At 36.5% G+C, this 27,681-nt stretch overlaps 1 protein-coding gene across 1 annotated transcript; it reads left to right on the forward strand.

Annotated features, from left to right (window-relative positions):
- The first annotated feature begins 23,554 nt into the window (after positions 1 to 23,554).
- Positions 23,555 to 25,252, forward strand: LOC134378012 (mortality factor 4-like protein 1). The gene has a single exon (XM_063096908.1). The coding sequence runs from the start codon at positions 23,608 to 23,610 to the stop codon at positions 24,577 to 24,579; it is 972 nt and encodes a 323-aa protein (XP_062952978.1). The 5' UTR covers positions 23,555 to 23,607; the 3' UTR covers positions 24,580 to 25,252.
- Positions 25,253 to 27,681: the final 2,429 nt, after the last annotated feature.

A 27,681-nucleotide genomic window follows, 5' to 3' on the forward strand; every position in this document is an offset into this window, starting at 1 on the left:
CACAACTTGGAAAACTCGAAGCATAGAAAAGCTGAAGTCACAATCAAGGAAGCTATAAGTGTTTCTTAGAGAGTCCAGATGATAGTCAAAGCACTGTTGGGGGAACCCTCCAGAAAGTGATAATTCTGTTAATTACTGTTATTTGGGGAGAATTTAAGACCAAATAATTTGTTTCAGTGAACTGACTATTATTTGGGGTAAAGATACAACTAGACCTTCATTTACTAAGCAGTCATTATCATAGTATATCTTCAATGAATTCTGCTTTTCTCTAACATGAATGTGTGTCGTGGTTTCAAACTTGGTGGGGCATCAGAATCACCAATAAGCATTTTGAAAGAACACAACAACCACCAGATTTAAGAGCCTTGCTTACCTACTGGTGTGGCCTGGGAATCCATATAAGTAATGTACAAGGCTCCAGAGGTTAGTCTGATGTCTGATGCTTTGCTGGGTTGGAGACCCCTACCTATGCCCAAATAGCAGAATGGACTTCTGTGAGGTGCTGCCCTGCACTAAGTACCTGGTGTGCCTCTGGTGTGTAATCTAAAGGGAGGGCTGCAGCCTCAGATGCACTCTCAGTTCATCACCATAGTCTCATTATATGAGAAAAAGTCACACGGGAAGCTTGATAAAAATTCCCATTCCTGGTCTCCTTCTCAAGAGATTCTTATTTAATTGGTCTAGAAAGGGCCCTGGGATCAATAATTTTTAAATGCTTCCCAGGTGATTTTATCATGTAGCTAAGTTTGAGACCCACTGGAAGGGATGAAAAGATAATTTTACAAAGAGCATCGATGAAGTATTTATAATAACCAGATACATTGCCTAGATTTTTGATATCTAAGTCTCACTATAATATATTGAGGTAAGTAGCAAAATTCTCATTAGGCAGATGAAGTAGAAAATAATGCTAGAGGCTTCCTACTCAAAGCACAGTCCACTTAGCAGCAGCATCTGAATTACCTGGGAGCTTGTTAGATGTGCAGAATACCAGGACCCAAGCCAGGTTTCTTGATTCCCCAGTGATTTGTAAGCATATTCAAGATTGAAAGGTGCACTGCTGGAGGGGGGATTCATACCCAGGAGGCTTTATAAGGGAGTGAATAAGCCCTCCCTGCACACACCTGCCTCACCTGTGAAAGTGTTGGTATCAGTTAGTTCCAATTGGAGGACGTTTACTCAAGTGGGTTTGACTGAGTGAAGTGGAGCTGTATCACTTGATCTCAACTGGGCTTTTGCAGTCAAATAACTATTAATTACTTAGTAAACGGGACATATTGTAGCGAACCTAAGAACGGAGTCATCTTTAAAAGATCAACTTTTGTCAGATGCTGTGAAGTAATGGATCTCGTGTTACCTACCTTGACTTTTGGTTACACGTCTGATAACTTAACCCATGTCTGAACCCTCAGTTCCTGGCCTTGACCCTGCCTCTCCCTAAATCCCAGCAGAGCAAAGGCTAAAAGAATCTCAAATTCTACGTACGGATGAAGTACTTGTGTTTGGTGGTATTAATTTATTAATTGTTCAGTAATACTACACTGGTGTTATGATTCAGAGATGAATAGGGCAGCATTCCTGATTGTAAGTTACTCATAAATTAATGTGAGAGACAGACAATAACAGATCCCCACAATATGTGTGACAAATGAGAATACCGCCTGTTGGGGAGGGCATGATAAGATTCATACCTCTTATACTGCTGGTTGGAATATGAATTGCTGCAACCTTCCTGCAAGCAGTTTGGTAATATAAATCACAAGTCTTAACCTGCTCTTGAATCTGAATAGTTTATACGTGACACATTGAGGAACCATTGTATGAGGTTTAGTAGGGAGGACGCAACCAGATTTATATTTTGGAAAGTTTACTTTGGCTTAATGTAAGGAATGGATTGGAGGGGTGTGAAGCAGGCATATTAATTAATAGCCTGGTGTAGCAATCCAACATTTTTCTAATCTAAGAAAGAATGAGAACTTGGAATAGGGCCATGTTTATGTCTGGCTTATTTGAGCCTAATATGTTTCTGTCCTTACCTCAGCATTGCCTCTTCCAGGAAACAATCAGAGATGGACTATAAGAGACAACATTTACAAATATGTTTACCATTGTGATGTTAATAATAGTAAAAAAATAAAAAACCATATAAATACCCAAGATCCAAGTTATTGTTAAACAAATCATAATATATCAATTTGATAGAATTTGTATAGATATTCAAATAGTATTTATAAAGAATTTTAATGAAGGGGGGCTAGGCATCTGACATAATATAATGTTAGGCAAAATCCTGTGATCAAAATGATCCAAGCATCTTAGTATGTTCTATAAGTTCACTCAAGCTTTAACCTCTACTTAACTCTCTCTTCTATGTCTATACACTTTAGCTGCACTGAGACACTGGTAATTCTCTAAACATTCAAGTTCTCTCACAATTTCATACTATGGAACATGCTAAGTTTGTTTTGGGTTTTTTTACAAAAATACTTTATTGTTAAACAAATAATAGAAAAACTATGGTTGTCAGCCCTGTCCCTCATCTTATCTGAGAAGAGCCCAGGTTTCTGAAGTTATTCGTAAAATTAATTAGTTAATTATCTATTCATTTTTAAGTGTCCTCTATCTTTTTATGAGCATTATTCCCTCAGCCTGGTTCTGATGGGTAGACCTACCATAGAACTTGGAACTGTATTCTATGTCTTCTCACTCAGGCCTTGTTCCCCATCATGATTAATTACCCATCTGTATTAAATGAATTTTGGAGGAGCTACACCCTTTTCTTTGTGAATATTTAAAAGCCACCAAATAGTGTAATAATATTTTTTAAATATGTTATTCTGACTTCCTCAGAGATTGAATAAGAATGTTCATAAATAAGTTGTTGCATAAATATGTTGATCAAATGGAGAAACAACTTATTGTGCAAACAGCTTCATGGTAAATAAAGACTTAATTGTTAAAGACACAGTACAGAGGAAAACTCCTAGGCTCCTCTTTGGTTGGAGTAGAATTTTTTTTTTTAAAGTTGGATAAAACATCAAAATAATAATTGATTTTAATAGGAGTAAAAAGATTAATAAAAAATAGTGGTTAAAATAATGCTTAGTTTATATTTCAAATTAGCACCAGAAATGTTTTTTGAGTAAGGATTATTTGCAAAATTTAAGAGCATAAGAACTGAAGGGCTTCTACCTCCTGAGGGTTCATGGTCTGGGAGGACAAATGGACATGTGCCTAAATAACACAAACCAACATCAGCCCAATAGAATATGAATATTGTGTTAAAGGAGAAATTCACTTGGGAAAATTTGAAAAATTTCTGGGAGTAACAAAAGTTTTAAAAGGGCTTTGATGAAGAGATTGTACTTCAGAAGATGGGTGTTTAGGGAAAATGCAATCTAGACAGAGAAAATAGCTTCAGCAAAGGTCCAAAGGATATTGCCAAGCGCGTTTGCAATAAAATGAGTACATGGGCTGATGCCATAGCTCGGTGGTAGGGAAATTAGATGGAAAAAGTCTAAAAAGGGCCAAACTTTGGTGGTATTTGGATGCTTATATTAAAGTATTTAAATTTTATATTTCATATCCTAGGGATTCACTGAAGATTTCTGTATATAGGCAATGACATGATCATATCTGCATTTTGGAAAGATTACTGAAAGTTGTGCAAGAGGATGCCAGATCAGACAGCGTGGACACTGGTGGCTCCTACACTGATTTCTGTAGCCCAAGCCTCTGTCACGTCTCTCTGTCATGTTTCACTGTAAACATTTTGGAAATCATATGATGTCCTATAAGTTACAAGGTAACCTTCTAGAATACTTCTATATCTTCAGTGCTGAAATTTTCTAATTCTCTATTGACAGTTATCCTTCTCGCCTGTTTGCTAGCACTGTTCTATTTGACTCCATTTATACCATAACACATTGTCTTATTCTTCCATCCCCACTTTGTTCCTGCTTCATTTCATTGCATTTCGTGCTCTTATTCCATCCCTTATCTTATTAGTGGCATCATAATACATAGGTCTTCAAGTCTAAACCTTCTTCCATGGACACTGGTTTCTGATTTGTTGTCCACATGACTAAGAGTTTTCTGGATCAAAAATCAATATAGATATGAGGTAGTGCTCTAGCTATATGCTGGGATTAAAGTCACATCCTGACCCTTTGTCTTCTTGGCTGGAGCCAGGCATCCGCTGAGGAGATTCCCTCTTGAGGAAATATCCTTCCTCATCAGGAGTTACTGGGTTGCAGTACAAACCATTGACCACTCAGACTCTCAACACTGAATATGCAGAAGATTCCAGCAGTAATGCCACACCACCCATGTGCAAAGTATTGCGCTAAACATCAGGGTCACGTGGTGAGTACGACTTTTAAACTCTCTCTTCCAGAATCTCATGGTATAATGAGGGGAGGAAGGGAAACAGACAACTACACATATAATTGCAATATAGTGTAATAAATACAATATATAAATATACTGCTTTTTTTAAAAAAAATGCTGCATCATGAACTGAGTTTTCATTCTTCTAGACCAGCAGGCACTTCCTGCTAGGGTGGCCACATTGCTTCCCATGGGGCAGAAGGCAGTCCTCAATGAATACTTACGCACACACACATCAGCGGGCAACCTGATTCCTCTCTTGAACATTTTCATTTGGTGAGTAAATTAAAGCTCTGTTGCACTGGAAATGGATGCAAAAGCTGGGCTGTAAATAAGGCATCAATTTTCACTTCCTTTGGTCTCTAGATTTTCACTTTTTACTAAAATTACACACACGAATATGAAAGAAACGACTTACTTTTCTTGAAGAGAAAAAAATGCGGAGATCAAGAATATGTCAGGAAATCTATATAACATGGCTACTTGCAAAGACACTATGATTCTGCTGCCTTCACTGTCAACTCTTCACTCCACACCAAGGACATTAGATGAAGTTACAGCTACTGTACATCCACGACACTTGGGTAGGATGAGATTGTTCTTCTTTCCTTTGTTGTGATATGAGAATGTTTAAGGCCTCATTATGCATTTAGGGCAACTAGAGGTCTCCTAAAATCAGCTTGTTATATTCAGTGAAAAGAAGTATATATTAATATAATATTATTACTACTGACTAATCCTTCTTTTTATAATGCTTGGTAAATAGCAAACTGCTTCTGTAACACTGTTATTTATCACAATAGACTGTAAAGTGTGTAGAGCTGATATTTTATATCTGTTTTGCTTGTAAGAAAGTCTGGCTTACTCAAGGACACACCACTGATAAAATCCAGACAAATCTAGGATTTTAACATAGATACAGTAGTATCCATATTTGGAAGTTTGAGAATTCTTGTATTGCGTAAGAGCATTCCTCCCATTTAAGGTACGTGAGTCTTCTCCAAGCTCCCACATGTCTTTTATTTCCTACATTTGTAAGAGGGACAATAACCTACGTACTGAGGTTTTCTTAGAGAAGAAATATTATTTCAGGGCATTGTTCTAAAGAGCCCTATTTTGATTTTTAGAGAATTAAAACATGCCTTATTTTTACTTTCTCAATAAATTACTTGTAGGAAAAGGGAAAACAGACAGAACAAAACCATATCCCCCCATTTTTTCCCATTTTTTATCCCTTTTTTATTAAAATTCTATTTTTTTTCCCCTGAAATATTATATCTTGATAGATAGCATGAGTTCATGGACAAAACTTGGGTTTAGAAGTAACTGTCAGTTACACCAGCAACCCCTATTTCCCTTACTTTGTTCCAATTATTCTTTCATCAATAGCACTTACATTCTCATATACCACATAATTTACATTTTAATTATTTTGGCTGATTGTCTCTGTCCTCCACCTTGACTCTCAACTACATCTGAGCAGGGATCTTTCTTCGGTTCTCTGATGTATCCCAGCACTAGCATGGTGCTCAGCATATGGTAGAAACTTAATGCAAGTTTTTGCTGATTGAATGAATGAAGATGTACCTGAGTTGAAGTTCTCACTTTCCCACTTACCAACAACAGAACTTCAGAGTGTTATTTAACCTTCTTGAGTTTTTTTGATTGTGGTAAAATATACATAACATAAAATTTACCATTTCAACCATTTTTAAGCATACAGTTTTGTGGCATTAAGTACATTCACCTTGTTCTGCAACCATGCCTGCCATTGATCTCCAGAACTTTTTCATCTTCCCCCATTGAAACTCTGTACCTATCAAACAATGACTCCCCATTTTCTCCTTCCATCAGCCTCTGTCAGCTATCAACCTACTTTCTGTTCCCATGAATCTGACTACTCTAGGTACTTTGTATAAGTGGAAGCATACAGCATTTGTCTTTTTTGTGACTGGCTTATTTCACCTAGCATAATGTCCTCAGTGTTTATCCAAGTTGTAGCATGCATCAGGATTCCTTCCTTTTTAAGGCTAAATAATATTCCATTGCATGTGCATATCACATTTTGTTGATCCATTCATCTGTCCATGGACACTTCTTGGCTATTGTGAATTATGCTTCTATAAACATGAGTATACCAATATCAGTTTTAGTTCCTGTTTTCAGTTCTTCCAAGTACACGAAGAAAAGCGGAATGGCTAGACTACATAGGTAATTCTATTTTTAATTTTTTGAGGAATGGTGATACTGTTTCCCGGTGTGGCTATACCATTTTACATTCCCACCAGCAACGTACTAGGGTTCCAACTTCTTCACTTTCTTGCCAGCACTTGTTACTTACTCTGTTTGTCTTGATGTTAGCCATTCTAATGGGTGTAAAGTAAACTTTTCTGAGTTTTAATAACTTTATCTATACAGTGGGGATCTACAGAGACTAATACAGAATGAGTATGACCTAAGAGGAGACTTTGTTTTGTTTACTGATATATTTGGAAAGACTTTTCATGTAAATGTTGAGACCCATTCACTTTTCCTAAAATATCTATAATAATTATTATCTAAAGTTACCTAAATTCAGTCAGATGAGTATAGACATTAATCAAACTAGAAAACTTAATATAAAAGAGGATAGAAGTTTTTGTTTTTATTTTTTTCTCTTTCACACATGAAAGAGACTAATTATGCCTATATTTAGGAGAAAGAGTCCACAGGACTATGAACCAAGACATAATTTTAGTGATTTATGTTTTCTTTTAGTAAGAAAGACCTGTGAGGAAAATTAAAGATTTTAGAACAATCTAATTCATGTATGAAAAGTTCTATCCTTGAATTAAAATAGGTAATTTTTTTAGTTGATCAAGTTGTCTATTCCCATAATAAAAAAATCACTGAAATTGATTACTTAATTCAAGCGAATATTTGATTGATTTTACCATCTTATTAAAGAATTAAAATTATTTTTTCTGACCCTGTGGAAATTCATGCTTAGTCTTGAGTTAATATACAAAGTTTTCTGTGCTTAGAAAACTTTAATTTTAATATTCAGGCTATTTTTTAATTTTTTTGTTTTTATTTTTTAATCAACATGTAATAATTGTACATATTTATGGCATATAGAGCTTCATTTCAATGCATGTATACAATGTGTGCTGATCAAATCAGGGTAATTAGCTATTGTTACAAAAATTTATTATTTCTTTGTGAGGAGAGCATTTGAGCTCCTCTATTGTAGCCACAGGAAAACTAGCTTCAATTCAGCAAAAGTTTATCAAACAGATATCATGAGCAAGGCATGTACAAAATACAAAGAATAAGATGTAATCTATGCTTTTAAGAGCAAGATACGAGGGAACATGATAACTATTATTTTAATAAAAACTACTAATAGAGGATTGGATCAATATTGCAGAAAGAATGCACACCTCCACCTCTTCTTGTGTCCAAAACACCATAAAATCTTTACAAAAAAATATTATCTACCTAGGTCACCATGCTGAAGTTTCAGAAATCCAAAGATGAAAAAAAAAAAATTCTACAAAATTTTGGAGGGGAAAAAAATAGTTAACTACACAAAAGTCCCCACAAGTCAGATGGACAAGAAATCATCTCCTTGGCGACCCTGAGTGAGAGCCAGAAGATGACAAAGCTCTATCTTTAACGTTATCATCAGAAAACTGTTTTCCAACCCAAAATAATGACATTTTCAAATGTGCAATGAGTTGGAAAGTTTGCCACACATGCTTGTTCTTTGAGAAAATTACTCAAGTATAACACAGGAAAAAAGATCCATGAGGAAGAAAGAAGTAGGCCACCAGTCGAAGTGGTAAGCGAAGAAACCAAAAAACCCAGTTAAGTTTAATTATGTTGAAGCATAATGTAAAAAATCAAACAGGAATCAAATTCCGAAACTAAGGTGATTTTAACACAGGGAGGTGGTAGAGGGTCAGGAGTTTGGGGCTTTGGGGAGCAAGGCAAATTATAATGTCCTAAGGTTCTTACCTTTTCAGAGAGCATATAAGTTTAAATAAACAAATATTCGTGTGTGGGTACATGTGTATATATACGTATACAAATGATGGTGAATTTATATATTAGATCTAAGCCAAAACAAGTAGAAATAAGTTAAATATTTTTTAAAATTTTGTAAAATAGCATATGCAAATTAGTTGTATAAGTTGCCAAAACCACTAGAGAAAAAAATGTCATACAGCAAGAACACTTGATCCATTTAACAAAAGAGAAAAGAGAAATCATGGTCATTTAAGTTCAAACATATTAATCACCAAAAAAGCATGTTAAAGAGTAGTAATTCACAATTTGTAAGGCCCTAAAGAACAGAGAAGTTAGCAATTAATTCTGACTGAAAGGGAAGGAGGTATAAAATAATTAAGATAGACGAGGATATTCAGGAAGAGGCAATAGTACATGCAAGCTTATCCTTCAGTTTTTGCTCAACCCAGGGTCTCTAAGTATGTTGTGTCCACCCTACCTGCCATTACCACTCTTTAATTACCCCCAGGAAATGTGTTAATTGTTGGAAAAACTGAATTTACTTTAAATATACATTAAAATTGGACCACTGGGAGAAGGATGAAGAAAAATTAAGTCTTTATATTTAACTTTTCTATCTTAGCTATAACAAGTGCCCTGAAATATTCAATAAACAATTTTATTTTGAGGTGTTTTTTTAATTGCAACATAGTTGATTGTATATATCTGTGGAGTACAGAGCTGAACGTCAATACCTATGTGCAGTATGTGATGCTCAAATCAGGATAATTAGTATATTCAACATTATACAATGTAATCATTTTTTGTGTCCCTTTACCAATTCCTCCTTTCCCACCCCTCCCCCTTTCCCATCTCTAATAACCTCAGTTCTGTTCTCTCCTTTTGAAAGTTCAGCATATTGTGATTATTGTAACTTCCTTTCTGTCTTTTTAAAATTTATTTGTTTATTTTTTATCTCCCATTTATGAGAGGGGGCATGTGGTATTTCTCTTTCTGTGCCTGGCTTATTTCACGTAACATGATTTTCTTAAAGTTCATCCATGAATGGCAGTATTTCATTTTTTCTTATGGCAGAGTAGTATACCATTGTATATACCACATTTTCCTTATCCAATTTTCTGACGATGGACATTTAGGTTGGTTCCAACTCCTCACTATTGTAAATAGAGCTGTGATAAACATAGGGGTGCAGGAATCCCTTTGACATGATGATTTCCATTCCTTTGTGTATATACCCAGAAGTGGAGTTGCTGGATCATACAGCAGTTCTATCTGCAGTCGTTTGAGGAACCTCCATACCATTTCCATAACCCTCCTACACTGTGTTGATGGGACTGTAAATTGGTGCAGCCATTATTTTGAATTTTTTTAAAACACTAAAGATATTGATATAGGTGTGTGTGCATGCATATATGTATGTATATCTGTATATGTATATATACACACATGCACATTTACATCACATACATGTATTTGTATATAGGTATCACTAGGTAAATGTGCATATATGCATATACATGTGTATATATGTATATACATACATGTGGAAATGCACTTTTTTGGTATATACACGTATGAACATGCACACATATATTCATTCATGTGTGAGGGTACTTCCAAAAGTTCATGGAAAGATTTTTATTACCTTTTAATTCTATTTTTCCATGAACTTTTGGACATACACTTGTATATATGCAAGTATGTATCTTGTATCTGCATATATGCATATGTACCTTGTTTTTAATATATAGAGAAAAATATTAACAAATACTCAACTAGGCTTGTGGAATGCAGAGCCCAGTGAGTAATAATTGCTTACTGAATTTAATTGATAGGTCTCAATTAACTAGAAGATATGCAGCATTATTCTTTACACCATAAAATGGTATATTATCAAATGTAAGTACTGTGTTTGCTATCCATGCCTGTAATATGGCAAAAAGTTTTAAAAAGCAATTTAGTAGGTAAGACTGCTTTCGTGTACAATAGCAAAATTAGGTCTTTTGACCAGTTCCAATAATGGTCTTGAGGAAGATGTAGTCCATAGTACCAAGCTCATTATAACAGGAACTCTGTTAATTTATTGACTTATGGGATAATCCCATCAATGACCTCAAAGGTCAACAATCCTTAAAGATTTATCAATGATGCTGCATTGTAAAGCTCCAAATAAAAGAGAAAATACAAAGTTCTGTGTAAACCATTCTACCACACATAGATTAAAAAGAAAAAGCTTTTTAAGAGAAATTGGAATGTAGATATATTGATATTGTTTGGACCCTTGCTGACATGACAGCACTCACTGTTCAAGGGCACAACCTGAACTCTTTTATTCAATAAATATTTCTTGGTTAAAAGAAAGCACTATCCTGGCAGCTGTATTTAGTCCCATCTCTCCAAGTAAGGTAATCGTGAATAACTACTGTACCTTAATTCAGTAAGTTCTATGGACATGATAGGGCAGGGAGATAACACTCCCTGTATTGCTATGGACTGAATTGCATTCCCCCAAATGTCATATGTTGAAGATCTAAATAGAAATATGACAGCATTTGGACATGGAGCCTTTGGGAGGTAATTAGGTTTAGATGAGGTCAAGAGGAGGGGCCCCCATGATGGGATTAGTGCCCTTGTAAGAAGAGACACAAGAGAACGAGATGACAGCCATCTACAAGCCAAGAAGAGAGCCCTCACCAGAACCCCACCAAGTTGGCACCCTGATCTCAGACTTCCAGTCTCCAGAACTGTGAGAAAATGAATTTCTATTGTTTAAGCCACACAGTCTGTAGTATTTTGTTACGACAGCCTGAGCTAACTAACAGAACCAGTCAAGGACAAGAAAAATGTTCTGGATTACCTGGCTTTACTTATATAAGGATGAATTTATTTAGATGTAAATTCATATACCAAATATATTTTATAACTCATCGGACACAAATATAACTCCAATAGGATAGTGTCAAATAACACCAATAGAGATCTTTAAGTGCTAAGATCTTTGGTAATCTCCTGGATTGCTCTAATCAAGTAGAATAGCATAGATCCTATGTTGTACACTGTAACCTCACAAACCCTGCTGTTGGCCAAATTCCCAGTAGCTCCTTTTACCCAGGTTTCTGTGTGAGACCCCAGAGACAGTGCTCATGACCTATACAAACCCACAGTAAGCATGCTGCTCAAAGAAGTTTTTGCCAAAATTTTTTCTTTTTCTAGCTTTTGCACAAAATGAATGAAACAAAGTATGTCCCAGGGGTGCAGTGAGCCCATTAATTCTGCTTATGTGGCCAATTAAATAGAATGAGAATATTTCTAACAGAGGGTGTCTTACAAAACAGCCAGTCCTCAGTCATGTGGCTCTCCTGCACTGACAGAAAGGAACTTTTACTAACACAAGATGGCTATGACTAAAAAATATTCCCTTTTTTAAAAATATCTTTTGTGCTTTACTTCTTATTCTCTCTTCCATCTCTTCTCACTTTTCCATAGTTTTTATATTTACTAGTCCTCCTGTAGTGTTTCTCTTCCCTGTTGCCCATGATTGATCTCTTTATTTTTCCTTTTTTAATCCATTTTAACTAACCCACATTTTTGGCTTAAAAAATTATTTTCTCCTCATCCACTGACTGCATAACAGACAGAATTGTTAGTTGGAAAATTCAAATGGTTTTATCCCATTCTTACTAACAATGACCTACTTCTTTTGCCATCTCTCTAGGCATGCCCACTTCCTCACAGTGCCCACAGAGTTCCAGTTCATTTCCTTGGACTTTCTACTCACAAAGACTTCTTGCCCCACCCTGCAAGAACAAGATTAAGAAACAAGGGTGACATAGGAATAACCAGATGAGGTTGAGGGAGGGAATGAAGAATGCAAGGAAGCTGCCCTTGTCTCTGAAAGGATGGCTATTCCTTGGGTACAAAGCATGGGGCCTTGGTGGATCATGTTGGCCCATTTCCACTGTACTCTGCTAAAGACCACATCCTTTGTATAACAGAATTAAAGATGTGTGCTTTTCAATATTTTTCATATGAATGATATTTGGTTTAAAGACATTTCCTGAATCTGAATACTTCACCATGGATGGCTTAGCTGCAATAACATTGATCAAAAGATAGCTCAGAATACCTGTTGTCTCTCAATTTGTGATTCACTATACGAAGAAGAAAAAAAATAAATGTTTGGAGCACTTCTTCTTATCAAACTCAAAGCTTCATGTGTTAATATACAGAATCTCCTGGAGAATTGTGTAAAACTTCAGTTGTTTGCCATTAGGTGACACTGGGATGCTGAAAGTTACTCTAGAGAATGAATATTCCCAGATTCTGAGATCTAAATTTGGCCAGTCTTACGAAGTGAATGTCTTGTACTAATTATTACATTTCACACTGGCTAAATTTTTATGAATACAAAAATTTGGTAATATAGCATAGTGAAGCAGTATGCACAGTGGTTGGAGGAAAGACTGCATGTTCCAATGATGGTCCTGACTTCTACATTAATTTGTTATGTGACACTGGACAAATTACTTCTCTTAGCTTCAATTTCCTCATCTGTAAAATGGAATAACACTGTATCTACTTCTTAGAATTTTTAGAGAATTTAAGGAGCATATGTATGTGTATATATAACTTAGAATAGTTCCTGGTAGAAAAGAAGCACTCATATAATTTAGCTATTATTCCTAAGACTTCCTCAGTCATCTCCCTTAAAATTACACTCAGTCCCTCAGGAATCATTCTGTACCTCTACTTAGTCATTTGAAGTTACAAATTCTTCAATACTTACATTAAAGTTATTAACCTGAGCAAATGTCTTGCAGCATGGTTTTGTGACCATGAAGAAAGAAAGAAATCTGGAATCAGAAATGTTGGAGTTTTATTTTAACATTTTATTTAAACAAGTCATGACCACTAATCAAGTATTTTTTATTCATTAATTTCACCATTTACAAAATGTAAAATATAGAGGCTGACTGAGTTGAGAAATTATGTAGCGTAATCTTCAAAATATGATCACTGGTTATATATACCTGGATCTAGTTATTCAATAAAATTAAAATCACAATAGCTTAGTACCTACATAGTGATATGCTACTAGATTGTTACACATAAACAAGAAATTAATTTGTGGGCATTGCTTTTATAATATCAGATCAAAATTTGGCTTTTTGTTAATTTTTTGGAGAGGTTGCATGGATTTAAGACTGTAGACTCTGGAGCCAGAATGCTGACATTTGAAACCCATCTCCACCACCTACCAGCTACCAGTGGCATGAACTCAGGCAACTTACTTAACTCCTCTCTCTACCTCAGTTTTCTCATTGTAAAATGGAGAAATAACTAAACCCCCTCATTGGATTGTGATGAAAACTAGACTATTCAATATATGCAAAACACTTACTACTATGTGCAGGACACATAGGAAACACCCCATATTGTTAGCTTATATCATTATTTCTTGCATATTTTTTTCTGGTCAACATTCAATATCAATTCAATGGTTTTATTCTAAACTGCATGGCATTTTAATGATCATTTAAATTTAATCCACTTTAATGGATCATGTAAAAGCATCACCATTACATACACTCACACAAAAAATTGTTTAAGGCACAATGACTCAAAAACTTACTTGAAAAGAAAATAGGCTCCTTTTGGTCATATCCATGACTTAACGGCTACCACTCCTGGGTGCCACTTGTTCAATTTCTTTCCACCCTCTATCTTCAGTGAGATTCGCTGAGTGAGTGCATGCGCTGGGATTGCTATTCCAGGGTCAAGTGTTTGGGGGCAGAAGGTCTTGGGGTAGCAGGTACTTAGCTTCCCTAACCTTGAATCTACCAATTTTCTTCCTTAGGATATGTCTGCAAATTTAAACATGCAGAGAATACAGAAGAAAGGGTCCAGAGATTTGAACCGGGGAAAAAAGAGGACAGAATACAAGGAAAATGGGTTTAGAATTAAGGCAGCATTAGTCACGGTTAAGGTTAAGAGGAGAAGAAAAATTAGAGAAAGAGTGAGCCTTACCAGCCCATTCATCTTTTGGATACTTCTGATCAACTGCCCTCCAGCCATTCTCAGACTATTCCACAGATTTAGATTTGTGGCTGGGTGCTGGAAAGCAGGTTTCTTTCCCTTATTTTAGTTCTTCTGTCATTTTCTCACTCATCCACTCACTCAATATGCCGCTACTTAGCACTTTCTCTGGGCAAGGCAATCACTCTGTTAGACACTGGAACCTGGAGAAGACAGAGGTGGTTACCACGATGAAAAAAAATAACATGATTCCTGGTGGCAGAAATTGTTTGTAGTCTGGTGGCAGAAATTGATAAGGGCACAGAAATATTGAAATAGAGCCCTAACTTAATGAATATAAGTATTCAGAGTGCATTGAGTGAGGAATGACTAGGTATGCCTGGGGAATCAGGGACATTTTCACAGAGGATTTAACACTCTAGTAAGTCTCTAAGAACAACTAAGCACTCCCCAGCCTGAAATAAACCATATTTTGCAAGGGCCGAGGCATGAAGAAGCATGATGTATTCTGGAAGTAGCTGCTCACTCTGACTGTAACAGAGCGTGGGTGGAGGCAGAAGACGTAGAGTAAGAGGTGGGGGCAGTTGGGAAATCGTGTGCCCAAATAGGTTTAATATGTCTCTTTCATCTTTCTTCTCCTCCTCCCACTATTCTCTCTAGTGTGACTAAATGAGAGATGCTTGGAAGTTCCTGTTTCTCTTTCTGGAGAAGACTGTGGATCCATGCGACTTTGAGAAGAATGGCCTGGAATGACCTGAGCATCTGGAAGGGCCATTTCCAGTCTCCAAGCTGGGACTCCTGAGTGACTAGTAGTGTCACCAAGTGACTCAGCAGTATTGGGGTCTGTTACTGGATTTTATCTTGTCACAGCTAATAGTTATTAGTAAAACATAAAGGATTGCTTAGAAATTATTGTCAGATGGACTTCTCTTAGCTGCTTTGTTGAAAATTGCATGTGTTCTGCACTGGTATGGATAGCCAACTCTGTATGCATAAGTGTGTGTGCTTTTATACCCTGTAGGCCTCAGGAACCCTGAAAAACAAGCATGCTTTTCTAATATTCTCAGTGGCACACATATCTGTGTATTCAGCACAAGAGTATGGGGTGGGGGGGGGGGTTGCTCCCGTGGAACAGTTATCAGAGGACCAGGAGATGCTGAGAGTCTAACAAGATATCACCAGTTATTACTTCTCTGGTGGCATTGTGGAAAGGGCCCAGCTTTCCTCTAGACAATCTTCTTCCCTGCTGTGGCCTGTACAGTATGGTTGAAACAAATACTCCTTTCTGTTGTATAGTCTAGTCTAGGTTGTGCAAAATCCTTCAGTCTGTCAGAAAGAGGCAGTTCAACCCAGAGAATTCCTTGCCCATGTTTTCCTGGGACTCATCCCAATAACAGTACCTAAAATCTCTACCTCCAGGCTATATGTGAGAACACCAAATAACTTACTAAAGAAGGAAATTGGTATGAAAAGTGGATAGAAAGTTGCCAAAAGAGGTCTCATTTGAATATTAGCACAAAAATGCAAAAAGGCACATTAACTAACTGGTTTCCTAGCATATTAGGAAGAAAATCTCTGGCTACCTGTTAAACTAGGAGAAAAAAAAATCAACACATTAGTTTGTATAATGCAAGGTGTTTATTAAGTCTACTAGATGGTGATGCTCTACAAAATAAAATTTCCGTATTTCAAGATGATCGCTTTTAAAGTATCAAAAACTAAAACTGCATACACTTTCTGTTGGCATCTTATAATAAAGTTCTTATAGAATCTGTCTAATAGTTTAGCACCAGCGGCACCAATCATTTGCAGTTCTCCTGAAAGCCTTCAGCAGTAAATCTCTAAAAATGTCCACTTAAGCAGTAGAGGTCATAAATACTTTGTGAGAGCAATAAAATAGAACAGAATTTTGGAAGTTACAATTTTAGTGGATATAACTGCACTTTATAAAAGGAAGGCCTCTGGGACCCAGAATAAATGCAAAACTCTGTCTAAGTGAACTTCAGTGCTAACCCATCTGCAAGTGGTAAATTATCCCCAGTCCCAGGTGTGGTGCATTATCCTAAGGGTGTCCAGTGATTAAAGGTAAGAATGTGGCTAAAATCCAAGGGAGCACTGAACATTAATGACAGCTGGAAATTGTCAACAATTTCTCTGGAAGTTTAATTCATTCCTATTTGCTCACATTAGCTGAGCCCAAAGTTCAGCAGATTGTCTATGACCAGTTCCTAGCACGTACAGATACTCCAGTGAGAGAGGCCTAGAAGGTGAAAAGGAGACTTTTGCTCTTAATTTGCCCCGGAAGGAGTTCATTCAGGATGAAAGCAGAGCCATAATCCTATTACCTATAATCCCTTCAGGTTTCCACAAAGGACAGACATTCACTGAGACCATTATACTAAAATTCAACTGATGATTGCAAAGCAACATAAACATTTCATTACATTTGTGCTTTTTCTCATATATCACTTGTTCTGTTTAGTACACATTTGCATAAATGTTCTTTTACATTTATGACATCTGTGTCTGAGTCTTAGAAACTCCCAAAGGGTCAAGAATGTGTTTGATTGTTTTTCTAAGCTCTCTCTCACCCCACCCCACACAGACTCATACACACATAATAAACACTGTGCATTTTGAATGCAAATGACTATTATTTCATGGTTACATCCATAATTTTTTGTAATCTTTGGTGTCAAAAATGTCCACGTCCTTTATTTTTTCCATCAAGTTGTTGAATTGCCCCTTTAGCCCCAACCTAATTTTGGTATAGTCTAGAAACCTGATGATGACAATATTGAACAAGGGTGGCAGGAATAAGAAAGTTACATCTGAAGAGCAGATGAAGAAAACTTTCATGCAAGGAGGCTCAAGCTTCCAATTTTTAATCAACATTTGATTGTGGCCTATTAAAATGCCAGATCACTTTGCAATATTGTGCTATGTCTTCTAAGCTTAAAATAGGCACTGTGAAATAGTCATTCCACCCCAGTTTTCCCATCTGAAAATAATAACACATTGTACCTTTTGCTGTTGCTTCTAATTCTGGGGTTTTTCTTATTGTGTAACTGAAATGTCAGCATTCTGCATCTACGGATCACCTTCTAGTTTATTTGGAAAATAATAAGAGGGTTTGTCTCATGTCTACTCCTGAGTCATTGACTTGGCAGCTGCTGTTTATATCATGTGTTCCTCTCAGGCTTGCTTTCTCCATGGCCTTTGGTCACTGCTCCGTCACTGCTTTTAACCACCTGGAACTTGGGTCTTCCTTGGTGCTATGGTACCAGTTCCAGAATGGCCACACTTTCTATCACTAACCTGTCATTTTGCTCCCATTAATATTCAACCACAAAGTATACGTGGATTCTGCTGCAGGTTTGGGGACCATTCCAAGTAAAAGTCCCTAGTTCTCACTCAGAAAAAAAAAAAAAAACTTGCATAATACTCACATGGATTGATTGTACCCATGGCCTTTTCTCAATCTGGGCACTCCTGGGATGCAATAATAATTCCACAGGGCACTTTCCAAAGACTGAGTTACAGAGTCTGAAGTAAGGCTATGACAGGAGGGGGTGGAAGCTGTATTTGAGAGATAATGTGTTCTGCAGCTTGAAGTCTGGTTACTATCCAGGCCTCTCCGCCAGTGTGAAGTGAAGCTAGCCTAGGCTCCTTCCCTTATACTTGTTATGGCATCTTGAATTCCTTGGGGATCAGCCCCTCCCACTTTCATTCCATGTGATTTAGGTGAGGTTGGCCCAACCCCTGGAATCAGAGGTGAGCGCATGGCCTGGATCTGGACAACTGTTATTGTAGTCTGGACGTGGTGACTGATTAATCATCCTTTGCTCTAATCAAAGTAATTCTATGAATTTTTCTGGAGCAACAAGGAAAGACAAATTTTGTATATTTGTGTGTGTGTGTGTTTCCTAAGTCAGTTAGCAGAGAAGATAAAGTAAATTTGAGCTGCCATCAGGCACCAAAAGAGCATAAAAATAAAGCCAACCAAGAGGAAAGGAGGGCTGAGATGTGAAGAGAGACTGGATCTGATGATAGCATTTGAGACCCTTGGATCCAGCCATGATTAAAGCTGGCACTGCTGGAACTTTCTGTATGGAAGCCAAGGTTATTTTAATTTAAGCCAATTTGAGTTGATTTCCTGTCACTTAAAATCCAAAGTTTCCTGAGTAATATATTTTTGAATTTTTTCTATTGATACCAAGTCTCTGTGGATAACAGAATAAATGTACACAAACACAAACACACACCCCTCCCCAAGATACACAATAATCTCAAATATTTTGCAGTCTAAATCCATATGAAGAGAAAGAAACACGCTTTGGGGGAATACAATATGGTACGCACAGGTATGTGTGAAAATGACTATAGTACTTTACATAATGTAAAAAGTTTCAGTTTCCATTCGAAAATCTTAGATGTCAGTGATGCAAAAAAAAAAAAAAAAGAGTTCAAATAGATTTCCTTGACAAATAACAAACTACATACAGTATTTCCTTAGTTGTACAAAAAGTATGCTAGAATTGAAATTAATATTTTTGAAATTCAAGGTCGAATTATTGGGCTATCATCTATCTCCCTACCTCACTATAGATCTAGAAGCGAGAGGTCATAGTATAGCATTTATTTTACTGTTCAAATTCCTGAGGTAAAAGAATGAGGGAGAGGCAGGGCAGAAGGCTAGTTCTTCCAGGAATTGAATTTAGGCAACTTTAACCAATGTTTATAAAGAACACAAAATCTATTTACATTTTTTCAAATTCTTTATGACCTTTCTCAATACACATATATTCTTCTCCATTTATAAGAAGAAAGTGGTTTATATTAGATAGAAATAGACAAATGGAGGGAGGAAATGTTGAGAAATCACTATACTTCTCTAGAACAGATGGTGTTTGTTGGGAAATCTTTATTATTGAGTTGAAGATATGATTTAGTTATTTATGCTCAACTCGAAGGGAAAAGATTTCCAAATTTTTTTTTCTTTATGTGGAGAATATTTGTCCAAAGGCTAAATATTTTTGTAAATCAGAGTTTCATTTACCCATGCTTCTATTAACTTGTTCCTGGGTGTGTGTGTGTGTGAGTGTGCGTGTGCGTGTGCGTGTGCATGTGTGTGTGTGTGTGCGTGTGTGTGTGTGGTGAAGTAATGAAGGCAGAGAAGGGGAGGAAAGAGCCTTTATTATCTTTCTATCTCCTCCTTGAAGAGGAATGAGGGTGAGGAACAAGAGAAAGAATCCCAGCTTGGTGTCAAAAATTATTGCTATTTTAAGAGACCCTGGTCTGTGTTTCACATTTATGTGATACTGAATCACATGGAGTTCTTTTCATGGTCAGTGATGGTCAAGTACAAACCCTGTCTCCAGGATCCTGGCGTCAGTATGGAAATTTATTTAGCTCATCAACAGTAGGTTCCTAGTCCAGTGCACATTCTGATTGAACATGTATGTTTAGTTTGTTTTTAAAAAATGTATATCAAAATATTAAGGTATCAGGAACAAAGAATTTTGTGCCTTCTTGAATATTCCTTCTGCTTTCTGGAATTCTATTTTAGCCAGTCCAAACTAGATACAAGACTTTTAATTTGATCAGGGTAGAATATGAGAGTTACTTACCTTAGGCATGTTTTAACTGCCTGGCTCTTAGTCTCTGGGACATGTTTGGCTGTAGCCTAATTCGTGATACCGTTCTTTAGGATGAAAACCCTTCCTCTTCCCCTTCCCAGCTAAGCAGATGTGTTTCATTCCTGTGAGTTGCTGCCTGTTTGATTTGACTGCTCCTTGAGGACTATTGGTTCTTTCCCTAGGCCTCCCCACTTACAACAGAGCCTGTCACTGGCTCACCTTTATCTCCCAGAGTAAAATCCAAAGTCTTTAGCGTACTATTTGAGAGCCTCCATGATCTTGAATTCTCTCTTTTAATTAGATTGAACCATCTGCATTCCCACCCAGGCAGACTTTCATGTTCCTGGTTTTAAATGTTGAGAAAATTTCATACAACATTATATGCAAATATGTAATCGTATTAGCTTTTCAATCAATGATTGCTGTCTAACAAAATGTTAATGATTTTCCTGCTAATGCACTGGATTCTGTTTAATGGTTTTTCTCATGTGATACAAGTTTGCTTCTTAATATAAACCTCACATGGTCTCAGTGGATAATAATTTCGATGTAATAAATTATTTTTGAAAATTTTATATAGGATTTTCATAAAATATTCACAGATGAGGTTACATTAAATAATTTGGTGGCCTTTATGAATTTGGATGCTAAAATTAACTGTTTCATCAAGTATGTGGGAGAGTAATATATTTTACTATTCTACATTTTTCAAGTTTATATAATATAGGAAACATTTATTCTATAAAAGTTTTTGGACAAAAAGCCTTTAGAGAATCAGGTTCAGATAATAATTTTAGAAATAATTCTTTCAATTTTTTCTTAAAGCACCACTTTGATAATTTTATATTCTTGTTTGTTACAATTTTTAAAAATTTTAGCTTACACATAATTATACATACTTATGGGACAAAATCTGATATTTTGATACATACACATATTGTATAATAATCGGGTCAGTGTAGTTAATGTATCAATCACTTCATGCATTTATTATTTCTTTGTGTCAAGAACATTCAAAAGCCTCTCCTTTAGCTATTATGTAATATATGAAACTTAACTGTTAACCACAGTCACTCTACTGTGCAACAGAACATCAGAATTTATACCACCTGTCTACTTATAATTTTGTACCCATTAGCTAGCCTCTCCCTATTTTCTCTTCCTAGTGTTCCTTCCCCAATCTCTAGTAACCACTGTTCTGTTCTATGCCTCTATAACATCAACTTTTTTTTTTCTTAGATTCCACATATGAGTGAGGTCATGTAGTATTTAGAGGATCTCTTCTGTTTATATAATTGTTAGATTTATTAGCCTATTTTTTAATGAAAAGAATAGCATTTCCTTTACCCCAATGCCTGGTTCTCAGATCCATCTAAAAGGAATATGTTACAGTGGTTAAGAGCATAGACTCCCAAAGCCATCCTTCCTGCCACTTATGAGTGTCCTCTTAAGTAAGTATCAAACGTTTCTGTGCTCTAGGTTTCTTATCCTTAAAATGCAGATGATGATGATGATAATAGTATTGCAAATATTGCAAAATTGCTGTGAAACTTTTACGAGTTACTATGTAGAAAGCCCTTACAAATGCCTATTATGCAGAAAATGTAGCTATTTCTTTATCTACTGGTTGTTTAATAAGCATCTCAAATTTAAGAGGTCCAAAACAGAATTTTGATCTACTGCTGATCCTCCAAACCTGCTCCTTCATCTAAAATCTTTTTCTCAGTAAAATATACCACATTTTTACAAAGTTATAGTCCAAAAAAATCTATTAGTTATCACCAATTCCTCTCTTTCCTTCATCTCTCGTATCTAGTTTATTAGTAAGTCTTTCTTATCAGCTCTAAATTTTAAAACACCCTCTAAATCAGGGAACTTCTCTCTGCTTTTATCATTGCTGTCCAGACCTCAGTGCTATCACCTTTGCGACTGCCATGGCCTCTTTAATGATCTCTCTGGTCCCACTCCTATTCTACTTCATCCCATTCTCCACACAACAGCCAGCATCTCTTTAAAGGACAAATTGGATCAAATTATCTTCTTGCTAAAAACCATGTGGGTCTTCCTATAACACTTAGAATAAAGTCCAAATTCTTTATCCTGATCTAAGAGGCCTGCACAGACTGGCCCAGCATCAGCTGGACCTCGTCCCTCATCAGTCCTGCTTGCTTCATGCATCGCATCTTCCTGACAGTGAATGTCTTCACATACACCAGGATGGTTCCTGTTTTGGTCCTGAAGGTTTGCTATTTGCTCTGCCTAGAATGCTTTTCCCCAATATTTCAAATAGCTGGTTCGTTCTTTTCATTTTGCTCTCTGCCCACATGTGATATCAGAGACTTTCACTGATCATTCATCCTAAAACAGTCCCCTCCATAATAATTATTCTGCTCATGTTCCTCATAGCACCACTTACTTGGATCTGAAAGTATATTATTTGCTTATTATTTACATGATTATGGCATTTTTCTCCCCTAGAGACATAGGGACAGGGACTCAATCCTTCTGTGGTCAACATTGAAGTACTTACTGCCCATAAACATGCAAAGAGGCTCTTAATTAACATTTATTTAATCAGTCATTATTTAACAAATACCTCCTCCCCCAATAGCTAGGTTTTTCTTTATAGCTATTTAATCCTCCTTTCCCACAGTGGATGGGATCAGGCCTCTGTTCTTCTGAGAAGGCCCTGGTCTTTTCCTGTCTTGAGATCTCCACCTGGTTTAAATGCCTCCTAAGCAGAACAACACAGACCACCAGGCTGTCAGTGTCTGGCATGATGACAATGCCCCATTATAGAAAAGAAAGGATTTGAGGCAAGATCTTACCCTTATCTGTATTCTTATCCATTAGAAAAGAATGTGCAAAAAAATAAAGTAAATTTTATCTGGAAGCAATGAGACAGAAGATGTAATCAAAAGAATTGAGTACCAGAAGATCAACCCAGGCATTCTGAAAAGATCTGGGTCTGAGAATTAGAAAATAGCAAACGTAGACTTCTCTGTCCACAGTTCAATAGAACACAACGTGGTAAATGTCATATTAAGTTTATATTTGCAATGGCAGGAGAAGAAAGTGTAACCCTGATGTGTCACACTGTAACATCAGAAGGACCATGTAAACAAAATTTACTAGCCACTTCTTTCAAAAAATCTTACCTGGAGGTAATCATGAAAAATACCAGAATCCAGTTTACTGTTAACATCAGGCTGCTTTTCAATCCACATGGCTGGATGTCCAAAGCCCCTCTTTCGATTCCCCTTTTTCCTTCCTTTCCTGTTCTTACTCTACCGTCCAGGGTCCTCCTTCATCCTGTCACTATCTTTGTGCTCAGGGCAAAGCTAAATTCAAACAAATAAATGTACCCAGTATCCACATTTCCTTTTGAATAAAGTATCTTTAAGATCAGCTCCAACTATTGCCCCTTTCCCCCATAAAAACCTCTCTTAAAACTGGTCCTCGGGGGTAGAGGGTAGGGGGCGGTAGTCGGGGGTGGTGGGAGAAGGAGGAGGCGGCGAATCACTTATAAATGGCGCCGAAGCAGGACCCGAAGCCTAAATTCCAGGAGGGTGAGCGAGTGCTATGCTTTCATGGGCCTCTTCTTTATGAAGCAAAGTGTGTAAAGGTTGCCATAAAGGACAAACAAGTGAAATACTTTATACATTACAGTGGTTGGAATAAAAATTGGGATGAATGGGTTCCAGAAAGCAGAGTACTCAAATATGTGGATACCAATCTGCAGAAACAGCGAGAACTTCAAAAAGCCAATCAGGAGCAGTATGCAGAGGGGAAGATGAGAGGGGCTGCCCCCGGGAAGAAGACATCTGGTCTGCAACAGAAAAATGTTGAAGTGAAAACAAAAAAGAACAAGCAGAAAACACCTGGAAATGGAGATGGTGGCAGTACCAGTGAGACACCTCAGCCTCCTCGGAAGAAAAGGGCCCGGGTAGATCCTACTGTTGAAAATGAGGAAACATTCATGAACAGAGTCGAAGTTAAAGTAAAGATTCCTGAAGAACTAAAACCATGGCTTGTTGATGACTGGGACTTAATTACCAGGCAAAAACAGCTCTTTTATCTTCCTGCCAAGAAGAATGTGGACTCCATTCTAGAGGATTATGCAAACTACAAGAAATCTCGAGGAAACACAGATAATAAGGAGTATGCTGTTAATGAAGTTGTGGCAGGGATAAAAGAATACTTCAATGTAATGTTGGGCACTCAGCTACTCTACAAATTTGAGAGACCACAGTATGCTGAAATCCTCGCAGATCACCCTGATGCACCCATGTCCCAGGTGTATGGAGCGCCACATCTCCTGAGATTATTTGTACGAATCGGAGCGATGTTGGCCTATACACCCCTGGATGAGAAGAGCCTTGCTTTATTACTGAATTATCTTCACGATTTCTTAAAGTACCTGGCAAAAAATTCTGCAACTTTGTTTAGTGCCAGCGATTATGAAGTGGCTCCTCCTGAATACCATCGGAAAGCTGTGTGAGAAGTGCTCTCACTTATGTTTAGATCTCTGTAAACACATTTTTGTTCTTAGTCCTTCTCTTGTACAAATGATGTACTTTGAAAATGTTAGTGTATAACAGAATTGATGTTTGTTTTCTGTTTGGTTTTAAACAGAGAAAATAAAAGGGGTTATAGCTCCTTTTTCTTTTCTTGATTTTTTTTTTTCATTTCAAAGTTGCTACCAGTGTATTCAATAGATGGACAGCAGAGAGACATGCTGTAGAGTGTTTTATTGCCTAGTTGACAAAGCTGCTTTTGAATGCTGGTGGTTCTAGTCCTTTGACACTACGCACTTTTATAATATGTGTTAATGCTATATGACAAAATGCTCTGATTCCTAGTGCCAAAGGTTCAATTCAGTGTATATAACTGAACACACTCATCCATTTGTGCTCCTTTTTTTTCTTATTTTCTTTTTTTTAATGGTGCTTAAAGTAAAGAGCCCATCCTTTGCAAGTCATCCATGTTGTTCCTGAGGCATTTTATCTTTGCTCAAATTGTTGAAGAATGGTGGCTTGTTTCATGGTTTTTGTATTTGTGTCTAATGCACGTTTTAACATAATAGACGCAATGCATTGTGTAGCTACAGTTTTCTGGAAAAGTTGATCTTTTAGGAATTGTTTTTCAGATCTTCAATAAACTTTTTCTTTAAATTTCAAAAAAAAAAAAAAAAACTGGTCCTCTATCACGGCATAATTTTGATGCATTTAAAGTGGGCCTGAAATACCAGGTATCCACAAATTAGATGCACAGCATTTAACTTCTTTACTTTTTTCTATAACTCAGTTTAATCTCCTTAGAGAATTAGCGTTCTGTCAGATGGTAGAAAATTCACTCAACATTATTCCAGACAACTTTGACAATTCTGGGTCTAAATGCATGAATTTATTGCAAGGACTAAATTTAGAAATGTGCTTCAAAACTTTTTGTAAAACAAAAGGCTACTTAAAATTTGCCATATAAAGAAGAAGTTAGAAATACTAAAAACAAACTACTCATTATAATTTCCCTGACTTACCCAGTTTATAGCATATGTTGTCAGATTATATGGTAAGGAGGACTGGAATGGGATTACAAATGGGTCATAATCAGTCTTATTTCTGTTAAAATTCCACGTTTTAATGTCATTTAACCCTCACCTCAAAATCTTGTGGTGTAGGTCTGCATTTTAGAGATGAGGAAGTTTAAGCTCAGGAAAGTTGAGTAACTGGCCAAAGGTACAGAGCTGATAAACAGCAACCTGAGGTCTCTATTCTAGTACATTTAGCATAGCACTTGTTCCTGGGGTGTATGTGGGTGGCTTTTTTCAAATCTGAATTTTTTTAGAGTTCTTTGTACAACTTAAGATGTGGGAAGGAGTTGTGATAGAAAAATGTTATTAATCATTGAAAATAAATAAAAACATTTGAAGTACTGGACTAAGCTGATGTTAAACTCCAGCTGTAGAAATACTGAGCACACAGAGAACCTTCTAAAAGAGGTTTAAATTGTATAATAATATACATGAGCAGCGGACCTACAAAATATTTCAGTTAATATTTACATAGCACTTATCACTGTTCTAGGTGAGAGATTTACTGAACATAAACACAGGTCATTTGTTATCCCCACAATATAGATGAGGAAATGTGGTCATAAAAAAATATTTAGTAACCTTCTAAGATGACGCTCTGATCACCTGTTATACATGATAATAAAATCTGAAAATCTGAATATTAATATTTTTGTCTCCTCCATTTTTATTATTCACCACAGAATTTATCTCATTGATAGACTGATAGATGTAGGATGAGTTATAGGCATCTAGTGCTTCAAAGTTTTGTTCTGTGGGTGCAGGAGAGCCAGATGACTGAGGTCTGTTAGAAATATTCTTATTCTATTTAGCTGGTCACATAAACAGAATTAATGGGGTCTCCGCACCTCTGGGACATAGCTTGTCTCATTCATATTTGTGCAGAAGTTAGAAAAAGAAAAAACGTTGGCAACAATTTCTTTGATCTGTGTGCTTACTGTGCGTTTGTGTAGGGTAAGAGGGCTGTCTCTGGGGTCTCACACAGAAACCTGGAGGTAAAGTTTAAGTACCTTCAACCTCAGGCATATTTCTCACATACAGGTATATCTAGTTTCATAAATACAACCAACATTGGAACCACCCAAATGCTAGATTAATCAACATATTAATTCAGGGGATGCAAAGAAAGGTGTTTACATGGGTAAGTTCTGAAATAAAGGGTGAATCATCTTGATTATTTAACTAAAAGTAATTTGAGTGAGTAAACATATATCCATGTCTATCTATATTTATATCCTTGTCTAAAACATGGCATTACAATATTTTAATGTTCCTAAATGAGGACAAAGATCCAAAGCATTTTGAGAGCCTAGTAATTCTCCTATTTAGCTACAAAGGAGAAATAGACCCCATAAATAATATTTCTCCCCAGTATTTAAAATACAAGATGAGTACACACAACTGAGCCTCCTTTTTTTTCTTTCTTTCTTTCTTTTTCTTTTTTTTCTTTTTTTTTTTTTTTGCTAAGTGTTTTATTTAACTAATTCTTCCTACATTGAAAATAGAGTCAGTTCACAACAAAGGGCAGAAAAGAGGTGTTGAGAATCAATCCTTTTGCCTGTTGCCAAAATAATAAAGTCAACTCTGAGACAAGTCTAATTCCTTACTGAAAACAACTTGCTTTATGCAACACTAGATAGCCTCCAATAGTTGACATTACACAGATAAGATATTGAAAATGATGTGGAAGAATACCATTAGACCTCGATATTGCAGTGGAAAGACAAATCTGTACCAAAAAATACATGGTTTAATATATAAGTATTTGACTTGAAAAGGACAGAAATAACTTTAAAACACATACTGCTTTAAAGCACTCATCTGCCTTTATAGCAATTTCATTTGCATCAGTGTCTGTCTCTCTCCAGAGGCCTTTTCAATGGCTTGGATCATGGCTTATTTGACCCCTTAGTTCCAACAAACTGTTTGCCACCAAATTTGTAACAACACAAATGCACTAAATGAGTAAATGAATTAAAACCTCCATTTGTGAATCCAAGAAGTATTTTT

The sequence above is a fragment of the Cynocephalus volans genome, chromosome 5, assembly GCF_027409185.1.
Source record: "Cynocephalus volans isolate mCynVol1 chromosome 5, mCynVol1.pri, whole genome shotgun sequence".
NCBI classification, from domain to species: Eukaryota; Metazoa; Chordata; class Mammalia; order Dermoptera; family Cynocephalidae; genus Cynocephalus; species Cynocephalus volans.

Coding starts and splice junctions, on each gene's coding strand:
- LOC134378012 (XM_063096908.1), top strand. CDS start 23,608: ATGGCGCCGAAGCAGGACCCGAAGCCTAAATTCCAGGAGGGTGAGCGA.